The sequence below is a fragment of the Ictidomys tridecemlineatus genome, chromosome 7 (assembly GCF_052094955.1).
Source record: "Ictidomys tridecemlineatus isolate mIctTri1 chromosome 7, mIctTri1.hap1, whole genome shotgun sequence".
Lineage (NCBI taxonomy): Eukaryota > Metazoa > Chordata > Mammalia > Rodentia > Sciuridae > Ictidomys > Ictidomys tridecemlineatus.
The window spans coordinates 32,487,129-32,508,715 of NC_135483.1; the positions used below are offsets into that span (position 1 = coordinate 32,487,129).

A 21,587-nucleotide genomic window follows, 5' to 3' on the forward strand; every position below is an offset into this window, starting at 1 on the left:
ATAGCTAAATTGTGGAACCAACCTAGATGTCTTCTTTCAGGAGATAAATGGATTAAAAAAATGTGTCATTTATTCACAATGGAATATTACTCAACAATAAGAGAGAATAAAATCATGGCATTTGAAGGTAAATGGATGGAGTTGGAGGAGATAATGCTAAGTGAAGTTAGCCAATCTCAAAAAACCAAATGCCAAATGTTTTCTCTGATATAAGGAGGCTGATTCATAGTTGGGTAGGGAAGGGGAGCATGGGAAGAATAGATGAACTCTAGATAGGGCAGAGGGATGGGAGGGGAAGGGAGGGGAATGGGATTAGAAATGATGGTGGAATGTTGATGGTCATCATTATCCAAAGTACATGTATGAAGACACTAATTGGTGTGAATATACTTCGTATACAACTGGAGATATGAAAAACTGTACTCTATGTGTGTAATATGAATTGTAATACATTCTACTGTCATATATAAATTTTAAAAAATTAATAATAAATAAAGATCTGACAACTAAAAAAAAGAAAAGCTCTGAAATCAGATCACAATTTCAAAACCCTCCTTTAATCTACTTATAAGAGCATATTTTAAATGAATTACTAGAAATATTGCAAATAAAAAAAGGAAGAGTATGTGTCTCAAACATGATCATCAAAAAATATTCTAAGTCTTTCCTTTGTTTTCCTATTTTTACAAAAAAGTGGAATGATGTTAAAGCAAACTTTCCATATGCAGTGCTGCTTACTGTACTTTGCTGAAACATCAAAATTCCAGTCCAAGTTCCATAGTCAGAAGATTGATTCATATTCTCAAGTGTATGCATGAAAGTGCATGCATGTGCACACAGACAGACACACACACACACACACACACACACACACACAATGTGTTCATTTTCAAGTATAAATTCTGCTTCAGTCACTATTGATCACATGATGTCCAACATTCAATACAAAACCAATGTAAACACAAAAATCATGAAAAATATGGCCCATTATTTTAAGATTCAAAGCAATCACCAGACGCTGAAATATGTATATGATAGCTGAAACTACAAAATAAAAAATTGTTTTTGTTTGGATTTTCTTCAAGACTCTCTAATCCTTTGATACATATATCTATCCTTATGCCATTATCACATTGTTTTGAACACTGTAACTTGGAAATAAGTTGTGAAAGTTGGAACTGTGAATCCTTCAACTTCACTCTTTTTCAAGCTTTATTGTTTACCTAGGACACCTTGCATTTCCATGTAAATGTAAGAATCAGCTTTTGTATCTCTCTCTCTTTTCCCTCTCTCAAATAAATTATTTAAAATAAATATACTTAATAAGTTAAACACTATAGTAGAAAAGATGGACAACAATGTGCATGAACAAATGGGTAAATTTCAGCACACAGATTGATTATAGAAGATAAAAAAGTCATATGAAAATGTTAGAAATAGTAGTAGAATATGCAAAATATCAGAAAATGAGCTGAGTCAGTTTATGAGAATATTAAATGCCTAATTAAGAGGATTAAATGGCTTAATTTTCAAAAAAAGAGATCAAAAGCTTTTGAACAAAGGTAATTATCAAATACTGAATTAAGAAAATTAATTCAGCAGTAGTGCATAGAATGAATCAATCTAGAAAAAGACTCTAACCTACAGTAATAGTGAAGAAAACAGTGAAGAGGTTATGGATGACAAGCATTATAAATAACAGTATACAAAATACATACTATACATTATATGGAAAATGCCAATATCGAGAAGTACACAAACAGAATGTTAGAGATAGAAGGAATCTCAGAAATCATACAATCTAATCTCTCTCATTTTAGTATAAATAAGCTAAGACTTACAGAGACTTGGACAAAGACACATAATTTGATGTCTTCTGAGTTGAAACTTGAATTAAACTTTCTGAATTTGAAAGTCCATCAACTTCACTGAAGTGTGAAATCCTTGGTATTGGGAATATTTTTTTCTTCTTAATATGTTTGAAAATCATCATACATATTAAATGTAAAGATGAATAACACCCCCCCAAAAAGCCAACCAACAAAACAATAAACAACAAAGAACCAAAAAACCATCTTTTAAATGTATAGATTCAGAAATGAAATGATAAATCAATAGAAATAGATAAACTATGGACAGAAATATTCTTGAAAGAAATGGTAGTGAATTCAGGTTTAGACTTAAATTTATGAAGTGTTAGAAGAATACTCCTCTGCTGATGTCAAGTCAGAGAAATCTGTCCTTTAAAGACGAGGTGAAATTTGAGAAGTTACAGTTTATCAGTAATATTTTAATATTCATTGACTCATTTATTCATTAAGTACATTTAGGTTGAGTTCCTATGATATGCCAGTTACTACACTAGCACTAGAAATTTGGGTCAAAGTCACAAGCATGATAGGATATTAAAATAAGAAAGAAAGATCCAAACATAAGCACTTGAGAAATAGGGAAAAAGTGAAGAAAAAAGAAAATCAGTCAAGGGACAGAGTAAGAACTAAGAGAATATACCATATTAGAAAAGCTTAAAAAGAGGCAATTAACAATGGCAGACACAAACAATAATAAACATGTATAAAATATCTAGCAAATAACCATAGAGGAAATAATTTCAACAAAGTGTTGGAGGCAGAAGTCAAACTGTATAGGGTTTTAGGCTTAAGAACTGATGGTATAGAGGCAGCATAAGTAAAAGTATATACTTTTACTGACCTAAGTAAAATATAGAAGAAAAAAAAGGAAAGAAAACAGACCATTCTCAAGGAAGCTTGAGAGGGTGGCAGAGTATAAAGTATTTATTTAGGAGATTTCATCAGTAATTTTCAGAAAAAATAAAATCATTAAATGAAGAGAGATTTAAATAAAAGAAATAAGAAATTAATGCAGGAACACTCCAGAGAAGTTGAGAGGATAGAGATAAAAACCAAACAGAAGTTAGTTTCACTGTAAAAGAAAACAGTAAAGGAATAACAATGCAGAGAAATTAAGGTTAAAAAAAAGAAGTGTATCTGGAACAGCATAATTATTTGGCTTTCATTGCATTTACTAAGAGTCCTCAGTACTAATTTCCACATAAGGCATTTATAGGAAAACAATCTCCATTCCACACAGGAACCTCATTCTTTACCATGACAGAGCTTGTTAGAATCCTTTCTTTAATTGGGGTTCTAGTTTTGGCCCCAAATACCTTGAGATAAGACCATCATTGCCTCTTCAAATTCCACAGTAACCCTCACCATTATTCTAGACCCATGTCAGACATTTCCCATCATTCAGTTCTGACATCAAACCAATTTAACATAACCTAGGGTATTTTGAGGCTAATTATTTCTATGCAAGTATCTCTCATTTTTGTCTATCATGTACAAGGAAAGCCCTGGTGGCCCCTGATATCTTCTCTCTAAATCATCTCCTACATTCTGTTCAATTATGTTCTAAATCTCAGCTGAATTTTCAAGAATCCTTATTCTATTGTTGACAAACTTTCTTATGTAAAGCTTTCTCCAGAATGTTTTCTGCATATTCCAAACTTATATAACATTTAGCTGAATTGTGCAGCCTCTGCTCTGTGTAGCTCTCATCTGCATTTTTCACATTTCACAGTCCATGGACCCAGAAAAGAAGATCAGCTCCTTGAAGATACTTCTGATCCTTACTCTCCTGACATAATGTGCAAAATCCTTACTTCTCTTAAGGATGCCAAGTAGCTGTAACATCCACTATTTTAATTCAGATGGCTAGTAATCTATCCATTTTACAATTACTCTCTCCTAGTCATTGATAATTTAGGGAACTGGCTTTCCTACAGCTTCTTTATCCTAATTCCTATATTAATGGTAGATTTCAATACATATACATGAAGAAATTTGTTCAACATGAACCCCAATTTTCATATTTTTGTAAATTTAATGCTCCTCAATCTCCTACTTCTGGGGAAATATTATTGAATCTTATCAAATAAAAAGAACCATGTGGTAAGGGAACTGAGGATTTTTCTGAGAATGAATTCAATTCCTGGATATAAAAGTAGGTAAGGAAAGGTGGAAACTTAAATAAGGAGAAGGTAGGGGCAAAGAAAGTATATTTTTCTATTTAGATAAAAGAATAAGTGGGCTAGAAGTTAATCAAAGAATAAGAAAGAAACATGCAATTCTGTAGTCTAAGTGTGGAGTAGTATTTGAATTAAGGTATCAAAGACATTAATTTCAAGTGATGATAAAACTCGGAGTATGGCCATGGAAGTGACTGTCTGAAATAGAATTAGGGGTAAAGCTCAATACTATATTTGAGATAGTTGAGAAGTGAGTGGGTGTTAAATAAATCTTTCAGGGAATGATGGCATTTACTCAAGCTGATGGCAGTACTTGTAACAAAAAAGACTAAAGTCAGGTGCAATAATCATTAGTGAATAAAATAACATAACCAAAAGAATAACAGATGATAGAAATGTAGAAGGGTTAGGGTTTGGTTTTAGTTAGTTTTAGAACATATAAAAAAGGTCTAAGTATAGGAGTAAAAGATAATAAAGACAGAACATTGTAGAAATAAATACAGGAGAATGACAGTTGACTAAAAAGCTTTATCTTCAAGAGTTATTCTAAGAGAGTGGGTAATAAGTCAGCCAAGGACCTCCTAATGGATTAGGATGGAGGTAAGAGGAATAGATAATTTAGTAGAGTGAGAAACAAATGATCAAAGTAGAGTTAAAGAAAAAAGCAAAGGAAGGGAATATTAAACTGAAATTTAGTGGAAGAGAAGCAGGGCTTCAATAGACAAGAATTATATACAACCAGGTATTCTAATTCTCATTTTGGGAAGTATATTCATTTTTTAACTATGCTTTAAAACTTACACATATTCTTTTTTTTAAGTTTGGACACAAATTCTTTTTTAAAAATATTTATTTTTTTATTTGTAGTTGGACACAATACCTTTGTTTTTATTTATTTATTTTAATGTGATGCTGAGGAATAAACCCAGGGCCTTGACGTGCAAGGTGAGTGCTTAACCGCTGAGCCACAACCCCAGACCTACACATATTCTTTTGTATGTATTAAAATAATAATAACAGCAAAAATACAAGAATAACTACAGAACTTCATTTTTACAACATCTATCCAAGTGTTTAGTATAAGCTAGGCTTATGACTTTCTACTATGTTAGAACAAGGCAGGTACATGTAAAATAGGCATGTAAATGTACAGAGGAAATCTTACAATTAGACATTTGATAACCTATTTTTTAAAACAAAATTTCCTGTGTTATATTACATGAAAAACGTCAATAATCTTTTGTTTCCTGACCACAAACCAAATCATGTCATATAAAGATAATTCATATAAATAGACTGATTAGGCTGAGTTTCAAAATGTGGATAAGATATGAAATTGATAACCAGTGTAGAACTGATCAAAAACTAAGTCTATCTATATTAGCAAACTAAAAATCTAGCACAAAGCAATCTACTTACTGATAACAGAGACTAAGAAAAATGCAAAGCATAAAAAAGTACTAATTTTACTTAAAATGGTACATGATTTTAACTTAAAATGGAATGAAGAGATAGCAGAGTAAATAGAATAAGACTAAAATAAGTAATGTCTCATTCATGCATGTCACCCACCTTAAGAAAAGATGTGAACAAGTGCCAGGAACCAAGAATATACCTAATTTTTAATATTTTTCATAAGGTAACTTGCAACCAAAAAATAGAATGTATCATATAGCAACAGGAAAATTATAGACAAAACAACAAATAAGTAAGAATTATTTAATTTTAAAGCAAAATAATAGAAAAAAGACAATGTGCAAAAGAAAATTAAATATATGTATATTAAATGTATATAAAATTATAAACATTCTTATATAATTAAATTTCAAGGCTCTAAATTTTATTATATTTATAGAAAGATCACAAAACTTGAATTATTAGGAAATTATTGTCAATATTATCTTTTACATTTCCTTGCATATTTATCCACATGAACGCAAACTTAGGAATTTATCCATGAGTTTTCATTATTGTTTCTAAATTCTTTATTATCAACTCTTAATTAGCTATTTTAATAGGCATAAAGGAGATCACACAGAGTTCCAAATCACTTTGCAACAATAGTTAGGGTGAGTAAATATGGCAAGTAATTCTTAATCTATACTAAAGTGAATCCACCACCACATTATCATTATCATTCTCTTCTCTGCTAAAGGGCCTCAAAAATTGCCAGCAAACTGTCTTAAATTCCAAAAATTACATAGAGCTTTGAGAATTTTGCAACTTTTAGAGACCTTCTTTCCCTGTTCTTTTTTGGTCATCTCCAGTTTCTATTATATGACAGGTAACCAATATTTCCTTGAAATACAAATCATATTTAAAGTATCAGAACTGTTCTCCCTATGATTCATTGAAATTCCTGCATTGGAAAGAAGGATAGTGGTAGACTAGAAATGAAAAAGGATTTCAGACTTGGTATTCCACCCAGATCCAAGATTGTCTACTATGATCAATGAATATATCACAGCCAGCTTTGACAAGGTAACCACAAACAAATCACTTCAACCTAAGCACTTCAAAGACAGTCTCTTCTACTCTTGATCAGGGAAACAGGCAAGCAGGTTGTTAAAACGTATAAAAATCAATCAGTTATTTTTAAACTAAAAATAACCAGTGAACTCTGTTGAGGAAGGTGATAGTCAAATGCAAGTAATTTAAAAAAGAATACAGTTATTCTATCCTTCTAGATAATAGTTAGCTAAAATTCCTAGTGAACTAAATATTTAGGAGAATAAAAAAGATGATCCTAGTTGTCCAAAAAGAAACTTCATTTTCGATATTTTGTTATAATCAAATAGGTTATGTATGTTTTTGTATTATTTTATAAAGGTAATATTTCTATGTTTCATTACAACCATTTATGTATATAAAAACAGAAGTAAAGTGAATTATATTACATCAATAGACAGGAACATGCAATTCTACAAAGAGACTCAATTGTAAGAAAAATATACCTGCCATCCCTGTGATGATGGTCAATGGTCTGACTGTATCTGGAGCGAGGTAGAGTAAGAAAATGACTGCAAGCATGCCAGAAACAAGAATATAAATGAGACTCAGGAAAAAAGGAAAAAAAGGCATAGTTTAATTTTAAAGTGAGATTCAAAAAGATAAGCAGCTAGCAAGCAAAGTAAATGAAAATTGCTACTGTAATGTTTGCCCCTCCTCCCAATGTAAATTATAACATGGCAGTGATAAAGGTTAAAGTAGCCTAAATATTCTAAAATAAAATGCAACAAAAATATAACAATCAGACTTTTAAAAATAATATTTCAAAATAAAAATTTTAAAAATTACCACTCAAATATCTTCTACACCATTTGGAAAATGTTATACTATATAGATGTTTTCCTATGTTTTAGGAGGAATGTTAAAAAGAGAAAAGTAATGAAATAATCATAAAGTTTAAGGAAATCATAAAAAGGGTAATAAATAATATCTATAATGTCTTAGGAGATTTATAAGGTAATTATTTCTCCTTCAATCATTAATAATTAGAAATGACTATGAGGGCTTTAAAAATTCTATTTATTAAAAACAAACTGATTCACATTATTTTATTTGATTATTAATTATGTTTATTTGATTTATTGGATATTATTCATTTTTCCATTCACTATTTTGTGTTCACTACATACTGTTTGCCTCCATTACATTTCATGCCTTACCACAACCATAAGCAACCAAAGCAACAAACTAACCTTTTTACCATCTGTATTGATTCTCTTCTTTTATGGTACTAATTTAAATTTTTCAACTTTCTTAAAACCTTTAATAGCAAAAACATTTAAACATGTCAGATGATCACCATGTTTCAATAAACAGTGGAAACAAACCTTGAACTCTCCCGTTTCTTAATTCTATCTTTAAATGGAAAGTAAATAGGCATATATTTGTATTTTCCCTTGTCCTTATCATCTGTACTAAAAAAGAAATGCCTCTACTTGTAGTCCTTCTTCTCACATGACTTGGCTTCATTCATTACTCTATTCTACATTCTCTTTCTCATCTACATAATCCAAAAGTAAATCCTTTGCTAACCTAGCCTCCCTCTGGAGCCACTGTCTCTTTATCACTTTCTTCTCATTATAAAACATCTTAAAAGACATATATCTACAATTTTTGTCATCATGTTCTAAGCTTAATGTAACTGACTTATGCTTCTATCATTCTCTTGAAGTTATTCTGTGAATGTTATCTGCAAAATCCTAAGGGGGAAAAAATCCCTTTAGTCTCCTGTTGATTTTCATCACATTACATTTTTCTACAATATTAGACCTTGATTTTCAAACTTCTATTACTTAACACTTTCCTGTTTTAGTTTCTTAAACCTTATTTTTTCTGTTTATTAAACACAGTATTTATCTAACATCACATACTCAATTAAGACTTTTGTTGACATTATCTCATTTACAGTCTGATAATAACTCTTAGAGGCAGGATCTAATATACCCAATTTGAATCTGAGACCATGAGGGCTCACTTATGGCCATGCAGTATGTAGCAGGGGTGGGTTTCAAACTAAGGGGTTTTAAATTCAGAACTCAAGCTCTTAACATTTATATATGTGGCCTGGTTTCCCACAATCTGAATGCTTCTTTTTCCATTTCATTTGCTGGATTCCCTTTCTCTGTATTCCTTATAGGCAGTGGTTTTCAAAAAATCATTCCTTTATCCATTCATCTATTGAAGGGCATCTGGGTTGGTTCCACAGTCTAGCTATTGTGAATTGTGCTGCTATGAACATCGATGTGGCAGTATCCCTGTAGTACGCTCTTTTAAGGTCTTCAGGGAATAGTCCGAGAAGGGCAATAGCTGGGTCAAATGGTGGTTCCATTCCCAGCTTTCCCAGGAATCTCCATACTGCTTTCCAAATTGGCTGCACCAGTTTGCAGTCCCATCAGCAATGTACAAGAGTACCCTTTTCTCCACATCCTCGCCAGCACTTGTTGTTGTTTGACTTCATAATGGCTGCCAATCTTACTGGAGTGAGATGGTATCTTAGGGTGGTTTTGATTTGCATTTCTCTGACTGCTAGAGATGGTGAGCATTTTTTCATGTACTTGTTGATTGATTGTATGTCCTCCTCTGAGAAGTGTCTGTTCAAGTCCTTGGCCCATTTGTTGATTGGGTTATTTGTTATCTTATTGTCTAATTTTTTGAGTTCTTTGTATACTCTGGATATTAGGGCTCTATCTGAAGTGTGAGGAGTAAAAATTTGTTCCCATGATGTAGGCTCCCTATTTACCTCTCTTATTGTTTCTCTGGCTGAGAAAAAACTTTTTAGTTTAAGTAAGTCCCATTTGTTGATTCTTGTTATTAACTCTTGTGCTATGGGTGTCCTATTAAGGAATTTGGAGCCCAACCCCACAATATGTAGATCGGAGCCAACTTTTTCTTCTATCAGACGCAGAGTCTCTGATTTGATATCTAGCTCCTTGATCCACTTTGAGTTAACTTTTGTGCATGGCAAGAGGAGGGGATTCAGTTTCATTTTGTTGCATATGGATTTCCAGTTTTCCCAACACCATTTGTTGAAGATGCTATCCTTCCTCCATTGCATGCTTTTAGCTCCTTTATTAAATATAAGATAGTTGTAGCTTTGTGGATTAGTCTCTGTGTCCTCTATTCTGTATCATTGGTCCACCCGCCTGTTTTGGTACCAGTACTATGCTGTTTTTGTTACTATTGCTCTGTAATATACACCATGGAGTATTACGCAGCTCTAAAAAAATGACAAAATCATGTTATTTGCAGGGAAATGGATGGCTCTAGAACAGATTATGCTTAGTGAAGCTAGCCAATCCCTAAAAAACAAATACCAAATGTCTTCTTTGATATAATGAGAGCAACTAAGAACAGAGCAGGGAGGAAGAGCAGGAAGAAAAGATTAACATTGAACAGAGACATGAGGTGGGAGGGAAAGGGAGAGAAAAGGGAAATTGCATGGAAATGGAGGGAGACCCTCATTGTTATACAAAATTACATATAAGAGGTTGTGAGGGGAATGGGAAAATAAACAAGGGGAGAAATGAATTACAGTGGATGGGGTAGAGAGAGAAGATGGGAGGGGTGGGGAGGGGGATAGTAGAGGATAGAAAAGGTAGCAGAATACAACAGTTATTAATATGGCATTATGTAAAAATGTGGATGTGTAATCGATGTGATTCTGCAATCTGTATTTGGGGTAAAAATGGGAGTTCATAACCCACTTGAATCTAATGTATGAAATATGATATGTCAAGAGCTTTGTAATGTTTTGAACAACCAATAAAAAAAATTCATTTCTTGATCTTTGTATATTCCAACACATTCTTTCTAAATAAAACTATTTGGGTTTTTAGCATGAATGATTATTTTGTTTAGCCTTCATTTTTCTCTGCGTTAAACAGCCTATGTCCAACTGCTTCCTGTGTTATCCCCATGTTGGAGTGTCACATAGACAAATCAGGAAAACATGTTGATTAATGTGGCTTAAGTAATATACATTTTGCTATTGGGACATCTGGTGCTGCATTTGTGAAAAGAGAGAATTGAAACAGTAGTTTTTAAATTTTTTTAAGAATATCACTTATTTTCAATCAAAATTTGACACTAAATCAATATTAGGAACCAAATAAAATCAAAATGACTCTAGCTAATCAGGAAGTGAGAAGCCTAGATCCTTACCCATTTGGCCTCATTATGATCTACCATAGCTGACTCTGAAGTACCTATTCAGAACCAAGGACCACTTTATCTCTAAAATCTTTTAATTTCAAACCAAATTATTTAATCCCCCTTGGATGTTAATATGATACTTCAGCTATTCCTCTTCTTGAAATCTCAATTGCAACTAAGGATTTAGATATTCATTTAATAAACTAAGTTATAAAATCTCAGAATTTAACTCCTCCAGTTCCTTATTTTCCACATTTAATTGACCTATAGGCTTTGCTATTTCTGACAACTAAATAACTCAGATTTTTCCCATCTTTCTTTTCTCCTGCCACTACCTTAAATCAAGCTTTGAAATAAGCCAATCTCTTGAAATAAGCTTCTCGTAGGTTTCCCTACCTTCAGAACACAACATTTCCATGACCTAGTCCATTCTTCACCTTATCTATAGAAGCATATGTGTAAATTATGCTTTCTGATTGTGCAGGTACCTTAATTGAAATATTAAAATATTTTCCAATATCTAAAAGTAAGTACAGATTACTTAAGAGTTCTAAACCACTTTCAGTCCCTATCTCCTGTCACTTTTTATCCCCCAAATCACTTTTATCTAGATACAACAAACTACCTAAATATATCATGTACTTTCCTGACTCCAAGACTTGCTCATCACTCTGTCAATAATGCCATAATTCCCCCTCTATCTCTGCTTTTTGCCTATGAAAATCATTATCAATCTTTAAAGTTCAGTTTCTCTTTGAAGCTTTCTCTATGAGACTCAAACAATTTTCTTTCCAATCTGTTCCAAAATATTATGCTTTAGCCTCAAAGTCTTCTACTTCTTATAATTAGCCAGTATATGATAATCTGTCTATCAAGACCAGAATAATGTCTTCAACTTTTTGCCCACAATGGCTTACTCACTCGATCAAGATACATTTTACTAAGGAATAAAAACAAATTAATGCCATTTTCATGATGAACCTTCTCTCCCCCAAAAAAGCAGTGGTTCTCATAATCACAGAAGTACCCTAAAAATGTTAACAGAGAAATATAAGCCTATATAGAATAAGAAAATAAGGAAGTATTTTTAAATTTATTAAAAAGAATAAAATAACATCAAACTTGTGACATTGAGATTTACTGCTCTTAAATAGGAATAAATTGTCTCCAAATACTATATAAGAGAAAAAGTATAAACTTCAAAGCTTGCTAAAGGTAATAAATCTATAAAATATGTACTACATCATCACCCAGTTTCTAATATTGTTCTTGAAGAGTCCTAATAATTAATTTTGTCCCAATAAAGCCAAAGAAGCATTAAGTAAGAGTCAATTTCATCAATTTATTTTCTCTTTTTTACTTTTAGTCATGTTAGTTCTTAACCTTACTGGTCATGTCTCTCCCTTAAGATTCTGTTAAAAACTGGAAATACATGAATGAACACACAATTTGCCATTCTGTTTTAATAAACCTTTTAAAATTCAACTAAGGTCCACAGATATATTAAAGGCCCCTTGTTGCATCCACTTATTACAACCTACACACATTTTGCACTTCTTCACTAACGATGTTTCCTTTTCTTCCAAAATTAAATTTTAACCAAGTACATTATAAAACCTAGGCAATTAATATGTATGATGTTTTAAATATGAATAATGAATTAAATAAACAAGATTTATTAATAAATAAATTACACTTAGGAAAATCTGGTTGACAATTTTTAAAAATCTGATCAGAGTAGTACTTCATAATAAAAGTAAAAAATAGAAAACTAATATATTAACTAAATTTGAAAAGGCCAAAAACAAAGTTCCATACTCTAAGAATCATGATTAAAAATATTTTTCAAAGAACTTGGGTTGGGATTGTAGCTCAGGGATGGAGCACCTGCCTCCCACATGTGAGGCACTGGGTTCAATCCTCAGTAACACATAAAAATAAATAAATTAAATAAAGATATTGTGTCCATCTACAACTAAAATAATATTTTAAAAATATTATTCAAAGAACTGAACTAGATTACTAATTCTATTTATAGACACATTTTCTTAAGTAATAAACCTTTAAAGAAAGCACAAAATTTTTCATGATTACAATGAATTATCCTACCTCTATATTAAATTAGGGTGCATATTGCCTAAAGGAATCACCAGATACAAAAAGTAGCACAAGAGGAGAAAATAATTCAACAGCTCATCCATAAGAAAAAGTATAGTTTTTGAAAGCTATTTCCTACAACTCCAACTTAACATAAAACTTTCTGCTGTGTGCTTAATATTGTTTATATTGTGTCTACAGTTCTATATTGTACCTACTGTCTTGAAATATATTTCTGAAATGTAACAGAAATATTTATAAAGTGAAGTTGAAGTCTCTTTCTTCATTTACTTAACTCTATAATTATAAACTTTCAGAGATGTAAGGACCAAAGACATTATTCTTTTTGATGAAATAATTATGTGTATATGCTATATTTTTTTGGTTGTTGGTTTGTCTGGGAGAGAATATAAAAATGGCTTAAGTGTATGAAGTATCCCAGAGGTCAACTAACAAAACATTTTTTATTTTAGAATATAAATCTATTAATTGAAAGTACTTGGGGGAAAAGGTATAAGGCAATTAATATTCTGTTGTGTTATTTTCCCTATAATGTTAAATGTGTATTTCACAGAAATAAAACTGTTCAATATATTTTGGATTATGGGATAGATATAAAAATGTATACTGTGGGGTAGCTCTGACATGTTACAGAAATATTATCCAATACTCTGCATACTCTAGTAATAAATTAACTCCTATAGGCAAAGTGCTTTTAAAATGATTTCTAATAATAAAGTCACATTATGTTCCTGATTGCAGTAGTTATCAAGATTTATCAGAGAAAGAATAATACAAAAGGGAGGGAAATGGCAGAAGGTAATATTTATAATTCATTATTATAACTAATATTCCTACATACAGGTTTCTGAATTATTTGTAAAGAATTCCTTTACATTTTAAAACAAAAAAAGGGTTTTGACTAATGATGACAGAGTGACATATGCAGAGAAGCAAAGATCCAATAAAATATTGACATAGAATTTTTTTATATCCACCTATTCATAAAGAATGCAAACACTGTATCTCCTCCTAACACCACTAAAGTGTAACCACAGTATAAATTAATGTCAAATATTATCATTTCCCACCTATACAATTATAATAAAAGCCACTGCCTTCACACACAGCTTTCCAACACCTGCCCAGACTGGACCTCTATGATGTATGGATGAGTATATTCTGATTCTAAATCTTTGCTCTTGTTCTTGACTGAATAAACATTCCCATAACTCAAAGTCCAATTCACATCCTCCATTCTCTAGAAGACTTTGTATAAAAAACCTGATTTGATAGATTTCTGAGGTTTTTTTAATTTATTAAGTAATTAAGCACAAATTATTTACCAAGCAAAAGAATTTTTTAAATGTTAAGAATAAATTTTTGGTGTACACACCATACAATTCTTGAGGAGGGAATTAGGGGTATGTGTCACACTCTTTGGTAGTTGGTAAATTTACACAACTTTTTAAAGTTGGTAAAAATATTCTATTTTTATAAATAAGGAAGTCAAGTGTCGCACAGGTTAATTTTTCCAAAGATACATAGTAAGCAAGAGATAAAACCCTATTCTCAAATCCAAGGCCACTTTGTTCCAAATCCCACAAAAATGAGTGCATTCAATAAAACATTGTTCTAGTCCATTGCATTAATTCATAGTGACAAGAAAGATTAATGTGTCTCTCAAAATACTTAAAGTTTACTTATGATCTCGAAACAAAATCTCTTTTAGGCATTGTAGTCAACATTATTATTTATTGACATTAAAAATGCTATCCATGAAATTTTATACAAGAGTTCTAGATTATTCTTAACTTCTAAATAGTACATAAAAGTATAATGCCTTCACATATATATTATTATTGAAAATCCATTATTGTATTAGGCTAAAACAGAAATTAAAGATTCATAGTTTAATAATGTGATAGACTACACATATCTACAATATTATTCTTTTAGATCTTTGATTCCTGGATTAATGAATAATTATTACAGATAACTTAAAAATATCAGAAAATTTTTTTTACTTCTATTTAAGTAGAATTTTACTAATTTCAAAAAAAGGATTTAAGACATCTCCCAATTCAGAATATTTGTGATCTAGCAATCTATAGCATTCTTAACAGAGTAATGAAATCACATGGATCAATTTTCTATAAAATAATCCCTTGAAAATTTTTGCTAAAATCTTAGAGTAAAAAATTTATGCAATGAAATTTTTCTTAAAGATATAAATTGGGTTAGATAAAAAAAAGGATACTGCAGGAATATTTGGTATGACTATATAATTACTAGGGATCAATCACTAGGATTGAACAGCAATATTTTAAGGCAAATTTTACATTTCTTGTCATTAAATATGGGGCCATTTCCTTGAAATAATGATAAAATATTATGCATTTACTATGATACCATCCATTTTTGTTTATGCATACAATTCTAGAGATTGAACTTTTTGTAATCTTCTGCAAGATGTAGACCACAATTACTTGTAAAAATATTGAGTCCATTTTTTATTAAATGAACACTTTATATAAATTTGCAGAAGGCTTAAAGTCATTTCAGTCTTCCTCATTTATTCCTTCTTTTAACAAGCCTTTAATGAACAAGGAACTTATGACTTTTTCTAAAAATGATTTCCAAAAATTATGAAGCTCATTAAAATTTTCTTAGGCAATCAAAATACCTATTAATATCCACCATAATATGACTGCTTCAAACTCCTAATCATGCTAACATAGTAATCCTTCTTTCACCATTATTAAACATAATAAGCATCACTTTCTATAGGTAGCATATCTATAACCACCCCTAAAGGCACAGATTATTATGAAAAAGTTAAGTTAATTAAAAATAAATAAAATATATCAACTTTAATTTGATACTAATATTGATATTAACTTAATAACTTCCTAATTTTTTCTGGATTCCAAACACAAAAAAATAGTACTTGTCTGACACTATTGAAGATATCCTCTATCTCTTTCTTTGGAGATGTTTGCTAAAGCACAATGAAATTGTAAAAATGAATTGAATATAAATCTAGATTCAGTCAACACATTACATTTGCAAATACTGACAGTGATTTGTCATATCAGTTGATTTTAAAAGCCCTCAACTGTTTTTTCTAAAACTAGTTTAGTATACATACAAAAGAACATCTGAATTCCCTCATTATCATATTTTCTGAATAGTAAATTCATCTTACTTTCCTCATCTTATCACCAAAGCATGAATTAGAGGTAAACATTTTCTTAACTTAAAAAAATTAGTAATAATTAATGTAAGCACTGTAACATACCATGTTACTTCCAAATTTGTCACATTTAATAGAGCACATTCAGAGAATTCTTCCAAACATATCAATCAGCTAGCATGATTCTTAAGATGAATAAAAGGTTTACTGAAAGCCATGAGGAAAAACCTCTTCATGAATCATGATAAAACGTTTCCTAAACAAATCAGATTCTGTCTCAATACTTTTATATCTGAAATGTCAAATTGATTTTTCTGATATATGTAAAAGACTTTAAGAATCTATTGTCTTATTATTTTACATATAACTATTGGTTTTAACAAGTAAAATGATAAAACATCTTGTTTTTAATATGATCATAATAATCTATTGTGCAAATTCCATAACAACTAGTTTATAATAGGCCAAAATTGCAAAAGCAAAATGTTTTTTTCTCTCACAAAAAAATGTTGTTTATTTTTTATTTGTTTAGCAATGTGGCAATCATAAGAAAGACTGGACATAGTAAAAAGAATACATGGCTTTGGAAACTAACATAAAGGACTGCTTGAAATGTTCTGTGATAATCTTTTCCATTAGGTAGTGACCAAAATAAAGTTTAACAGTATTTATATTTACCTGTCTCTATCTGGAGAGTAATGGTCATCGATGATATGATGTCTATCCATTCGGCTAATTGTATTATAATGTCCAGTTGTAGTACGGGTCCCTCGAAGTCCCTGTTCCACATTCCTACTAAAACAGCAAGATCCATTAAATATAAGCCATAAGCTCATATTATAATAAGAAATTCAGTTATTAATAAAAATGGTAGAAAAAGACAAAGTCACTGCAATGTCAAGTACAATTATTTCATTTAACCTCTGGCCAATATAAAAATTTTGTTGAAGTTTGAGAGTTAATTGAAGAGATTGCTGATAGAGGCACAAAAGAGCCTAAATTAATATCATTGGGGATAAGATAAAGAATACTAAAACTGTTAATAAATGACTCCCCGTAGCAATATCCAATGGTATATGATACACAGGAGGAGTAGTACATGTGTGTGGTGAAAATTAGTTCCATATTACACATATTGGTTTACAAGACCTAAGAGAATGGAGAAGAGATACCTCATAGGTGCTTGCACATGAGCTCAGAGCTCAGAACAACTCAAAAATCTACCTACTTTTCACCATCTCCCTTGGTAGCACTCTAGACAAATAACCACCTTCATGTATTCACTCTAACAATAGCTGCCTAAGTATTCTCTTGCTTCAACCCAATTGATCATGACAGAAAGCAATCCTTTGAAACATAATTAAAGATCACAGCAACTCAATTTATAGAATAAAAGGTAAGAATTGGTTTTTAATTTTATTCTACATGGCATGTTTATCTTCCAATCTATCCTTTCCATAGTAATTTATAGTGCTACCTTTATTGTTCTATAAGTTAAAATATATGCACGTAAGTTATATATATATATATACATATATGTGTATATATATATATATAATGCACCATAGAGTATATTCAACATGTCTATTATTATGTATGCTTAGTGATGACTTTTTCTTTTCTCTTTGAAATGATTTAATTATTTGTATACATTTATCCTTTCATATAAATTCTAGAGTGATATCACAGTTCTAAAAATTTCATAAAAAATTTTTATTGGTACTGCTTTACAGATTAATTTGTGGAGGACTGCCATCTTGATTATATAAAGTTACTATACCCATAAACTGAATTTATCTCATTTATTACTTACCTAAGTTTTATATTTTTTCTTAAGGTCTTATTAATTGTTAAATGAATCATTAGATATTTTGAACTTCATGCTGTTTTTAAGACTAGTGCCATGTTTCTTATTATATTTTCTTATCAATTATTACTTATTTTTTCAAGTTGATATATGGCCAGCTGTTTGGTAGAACTCCCATAATAATTAATTAATTAGTTAATTAATTCTATAAGGAGTTACCATAAAGACATCCAAACATCATGCTTTTATTCATGGTTAGATTTACTTAGTTAATATAAGATTTTTACACCTGTGGTTGTAATTAAAATTGTGCTTATAATTTTTTATACTGTAAAGATTGTTAGTGAGGATTATATTAGTTCCAGAAAGAGTTACACAGCTTCATTTCTAAAGTTGTATAGAACAGAGATATCTGGTTTTGTAATTTGGTTAGAATTTATGTGTAATAACTTCTTAGTCTGAACTCTTTGAGTGGAAGGGAGAAGGGAAATGGTTTGTCTTTGACCTCTATTATGTTGATGTCATTAATCTTCCCAAATAACTAGTTTTGGGGTTCATATACACTCATATTTTTTTCTCCTTTTTCTTTTTTTCTTTTTGTACCTCATTTTGTCTCAATTTCATCAATTTTTCCCTCATCATTAATAATTCCTTTCTTCAAATTCCATTATGATTTCCTTTGTTTTTCTATATTTCATTTTTTAATGCTTACTTACTGAGTTTACCATTTTCTTTTTTTAAAAACTGAAATGTTAAAATGTCATATGTTTATGGTATATAATGTATATAATCATTGTAGAATGGCTACATCAAGCTTAAAAACATGCATTATTACCACAGTTATCAGATGCACATGCATTCCTTTTTATCCTTTTTTTTTTTTTTTTGGTACAGGGAATTGAACCCAGGGGTACTTAACCCCTGAGCCACATCTCCAGCCCTTTTTTATATTTTGTTTAGAGATAGGGTCTCACTAAGCTGCTTTAGGGCTTCACTAAGTTGCTGAGGCTGGCTTTGAACTTGCGATCCTCCTGTCTCTGCTTCTGAGCCACTGAGATTACAGGCAAATGCCACTATGCCCATCTCTTTTTTATTGTTCTGATGATTGTTCCTAATATTAAAGATTAATTTTATTTTTCTTATTTCTTAAGTCACCAATAAGTATCATTTATGAGTATAATTAGTTGTTACTAACTAGATATGCTAAATACTGACATGTGATTAAAGCTAATTCTTAATTAGAAAATAATTATGTATAAACAAATGATAAAATAATATTTAGATAATCCAACTTTACAAAGTAATTCTTATTTCATTTTATCCTCATTACATGTTTTATTGAATAGTATTATGTTTTTTGTTAAGTAACTTTTTTCAATAAGAATTTATCTTTAGGGCTGGGGTTGTGGCTCAGTGGTAGAGCGCTCCCTAGTACGTGCGAGGCCCTGGGTTTGATCCTCAGCATCACATAAAAACAAATAAACAAAATAAAGGTATTGTGTGAAATTAAAAAATAAATATTAAAAAAAGAATTTATCTTTAGAGATTATTAATGAAACTTTATGGTGAGTAAGCCTGCAGAATAATATATGTGTACTATCTTACCTTTGTGGAGGAGGGACACTGGGTGACCACGATCTAGTCCTTCCTATAACATCTACTCGATGAGGAGAACCTGAGGGTGAACAATGGTTTGATGACATTACTTGTTCTGGCACTGATAATGTTGAGCTTTGAAGATCTCGACCATTGTGACGATAATCTGAAGTATAAAAGATTAACAAATATAGTTATCTACACACTAAGTCCCTTGTGTATTTTGTAATTGACTCAAAAACATAAAATATTGATGAAGCTGAAAGACCATGTTAAATGTAAAGTATAATTAATGAAGTAAAATATTAAGTAAAAATAACATTTTATAAACAAATAAATTAAAAGAAATGACAAGTGTTCAAATATTAAAATAGTTATTGTGTTCAAGGCAATGTGAAGGGTAGAGTAAAATTTTCATATATACTTACATATACAGTAAATCTTTTATATACATATATACAAATATGCAGTTATGATCTTCAAAAAAAACAGTAAATTTAGTATCAGGTAACTGTATTTAAGTGGGTTTGTCTCTGTATCTTCTATTCTGTACCACTGGTCTACATACCTGTTTTGGTGCTAATACCATGTGGTTTTTGTTACTATAGCTTTGTAGTATAGTTTAAGGTCTGGTATTGTGATGCCTCCTGCTTCGCTCTTCTTGCAAAGGATTGTTGTGGCGATTTGGGTCCCTTATTTTTTCCAAATGAATTTCATGATTGTTTTTTCTATTTGTATAAGTAATGATGTTGGGATTTTAATTGAAATCATATTGAATCTGTATACCTCTTTGGGTAGTATGGCCATTTTGACAATATTAATTCTGCCTATCCAAGAGCATGGGAGATCTTTCCATCTTTTAAGGTATTCTTCAATTTCTTTCTTTAGTGTTCTGTAGTTTACATTATAGATGTCTTATACCTCTTTTGTTGATTTCCAATTTTTTTTTGAGGCTATTGTGAATTGGATAGTTTTCTTAATTTCCCTTTCAGAGGATTCACCACTGATGTATAGAGAGGCATTTGATTTATGGATATATATTTCTATCCTGCTACTATGCTGAATTATTTATTAATTCTAGAAGTTTTCTGGTTGGATTTTTTTGGATCCCTTAAGTATAGAATCATTTCATTGGCAAATAATGATAGTTTGAGTTCTTTTCTTATTCATATTCTTTTAATTTCTTTCATCTGTCTAGTTGCTCTAGCTAGAGTTTCAAGGACTATCTTGAATACAAGTGGTGAAAGTGGGCATCCCTGTCTTGTTGCACTTTTTAGAGGGAATGCTTCCAATTTTTCTCCATTTAGCATGATGTTGGCCTTGGGATTGGCATAGGTAGCTTTTACAATGTTGAGGTATTATTCCTACTATCCCTAGTTTTTCTAGTGTTTTGAATATGAAAGGGTGCTGTATTTTGTCAAATGCTTTCTCTGCATCAATTGATATAACCATATGAATCTTACCTTTAAGTTTACTGATTTGATGAATTATGTTTATTGATTTCTGTATGTTGAACCAATGATGTATCCCTGAAATGAACCTCACTTGATCATGATGCACTATTTTTTACTTCATACTAGACAAAGGTGCCAAAAAATACATTGGAGAAAAGATAGCCTCTTCAATAAATGGTGCTGGAAAAACTGAAAATCTATATGCAAAAATGAAACTAAACCCTCTCTCTCACCATGCAGAAAACTCAACTCAAAGTGGATCAAGGACCTGGGAATTAGATCAGAGACCTGCACCTAATAGAAGAAAAAGTAGGCCCAAATCACCATCATGTAGGATTAGGCCCTGACTTCCTTAACAAGACTCCTAAAGTGCAAGAAATAAAATTAAGAATAAATAATAGGGAAGGATTCAAACTAAAGAGCTTCTTCTCAGCAAAAGAAATAATCAATGAAGTGAAGAGACAGCCTACATTTGGGGATCAAATTGTTGCCATATGCACATCAGATAGAGCACTAATCTCCACCATATATAAAGAACTAAAATCTTTAACACCAAAAAAAAAAAAAAACCCAATCAATAAATGAGCTAAGGAGCCGAACAGACACTTCTCAAAGGATGATAAACAATCAATCAACAAATATATGAAAAAATTTTCAACATCTCTAGAAATTAGAGAAATGAAAATCAAAACTACTATAAGATTTCATCTCATTCCAGTCAGAATG

At 30.8% G+C, this 21,587-nt stretch overlaps 1 protein-coding gene across 49 annotated transcripts in view; it reads right to left on the bottom strand.

The window, feature by feature from the left end:
- Window positions 1–21,587, bottom strand: part of Rims2 (regulating synaptic membrane exocytosis 2) — a 559,411-nt gene that overhangs the window by 182,768 nt on the left and 355,056 nt on the right. For 27 of the 49 annotated variants that reach the window (XM_021724861.3, XM_078016822.1, XM_078016821.1 and 24 more), the window contains 3 exons: window positions 19,417–19,573; window positions 16,683–16,799; window positions 7,006–7,071 (listed from right to left, as the gene is read on the bottom strand). In XM_021724861.3, the coding sequence (XP_021580536.2) occupies window positions 7,006–7,071; window positions 16,683–16,799; window positions 19,417–19,573 (340 nt within the window). The remainder of the gene's footprint in view (window positions 1–7,005; window positions 7,072–16,682; window positions 16,800–19,416; window positions 19,574–21,587) is intronic. The other 22 variants (XM_021724896.3, XM_021724880.3, XM_005316271.4 and 19 more) reach the window with 3 other exon arrangements.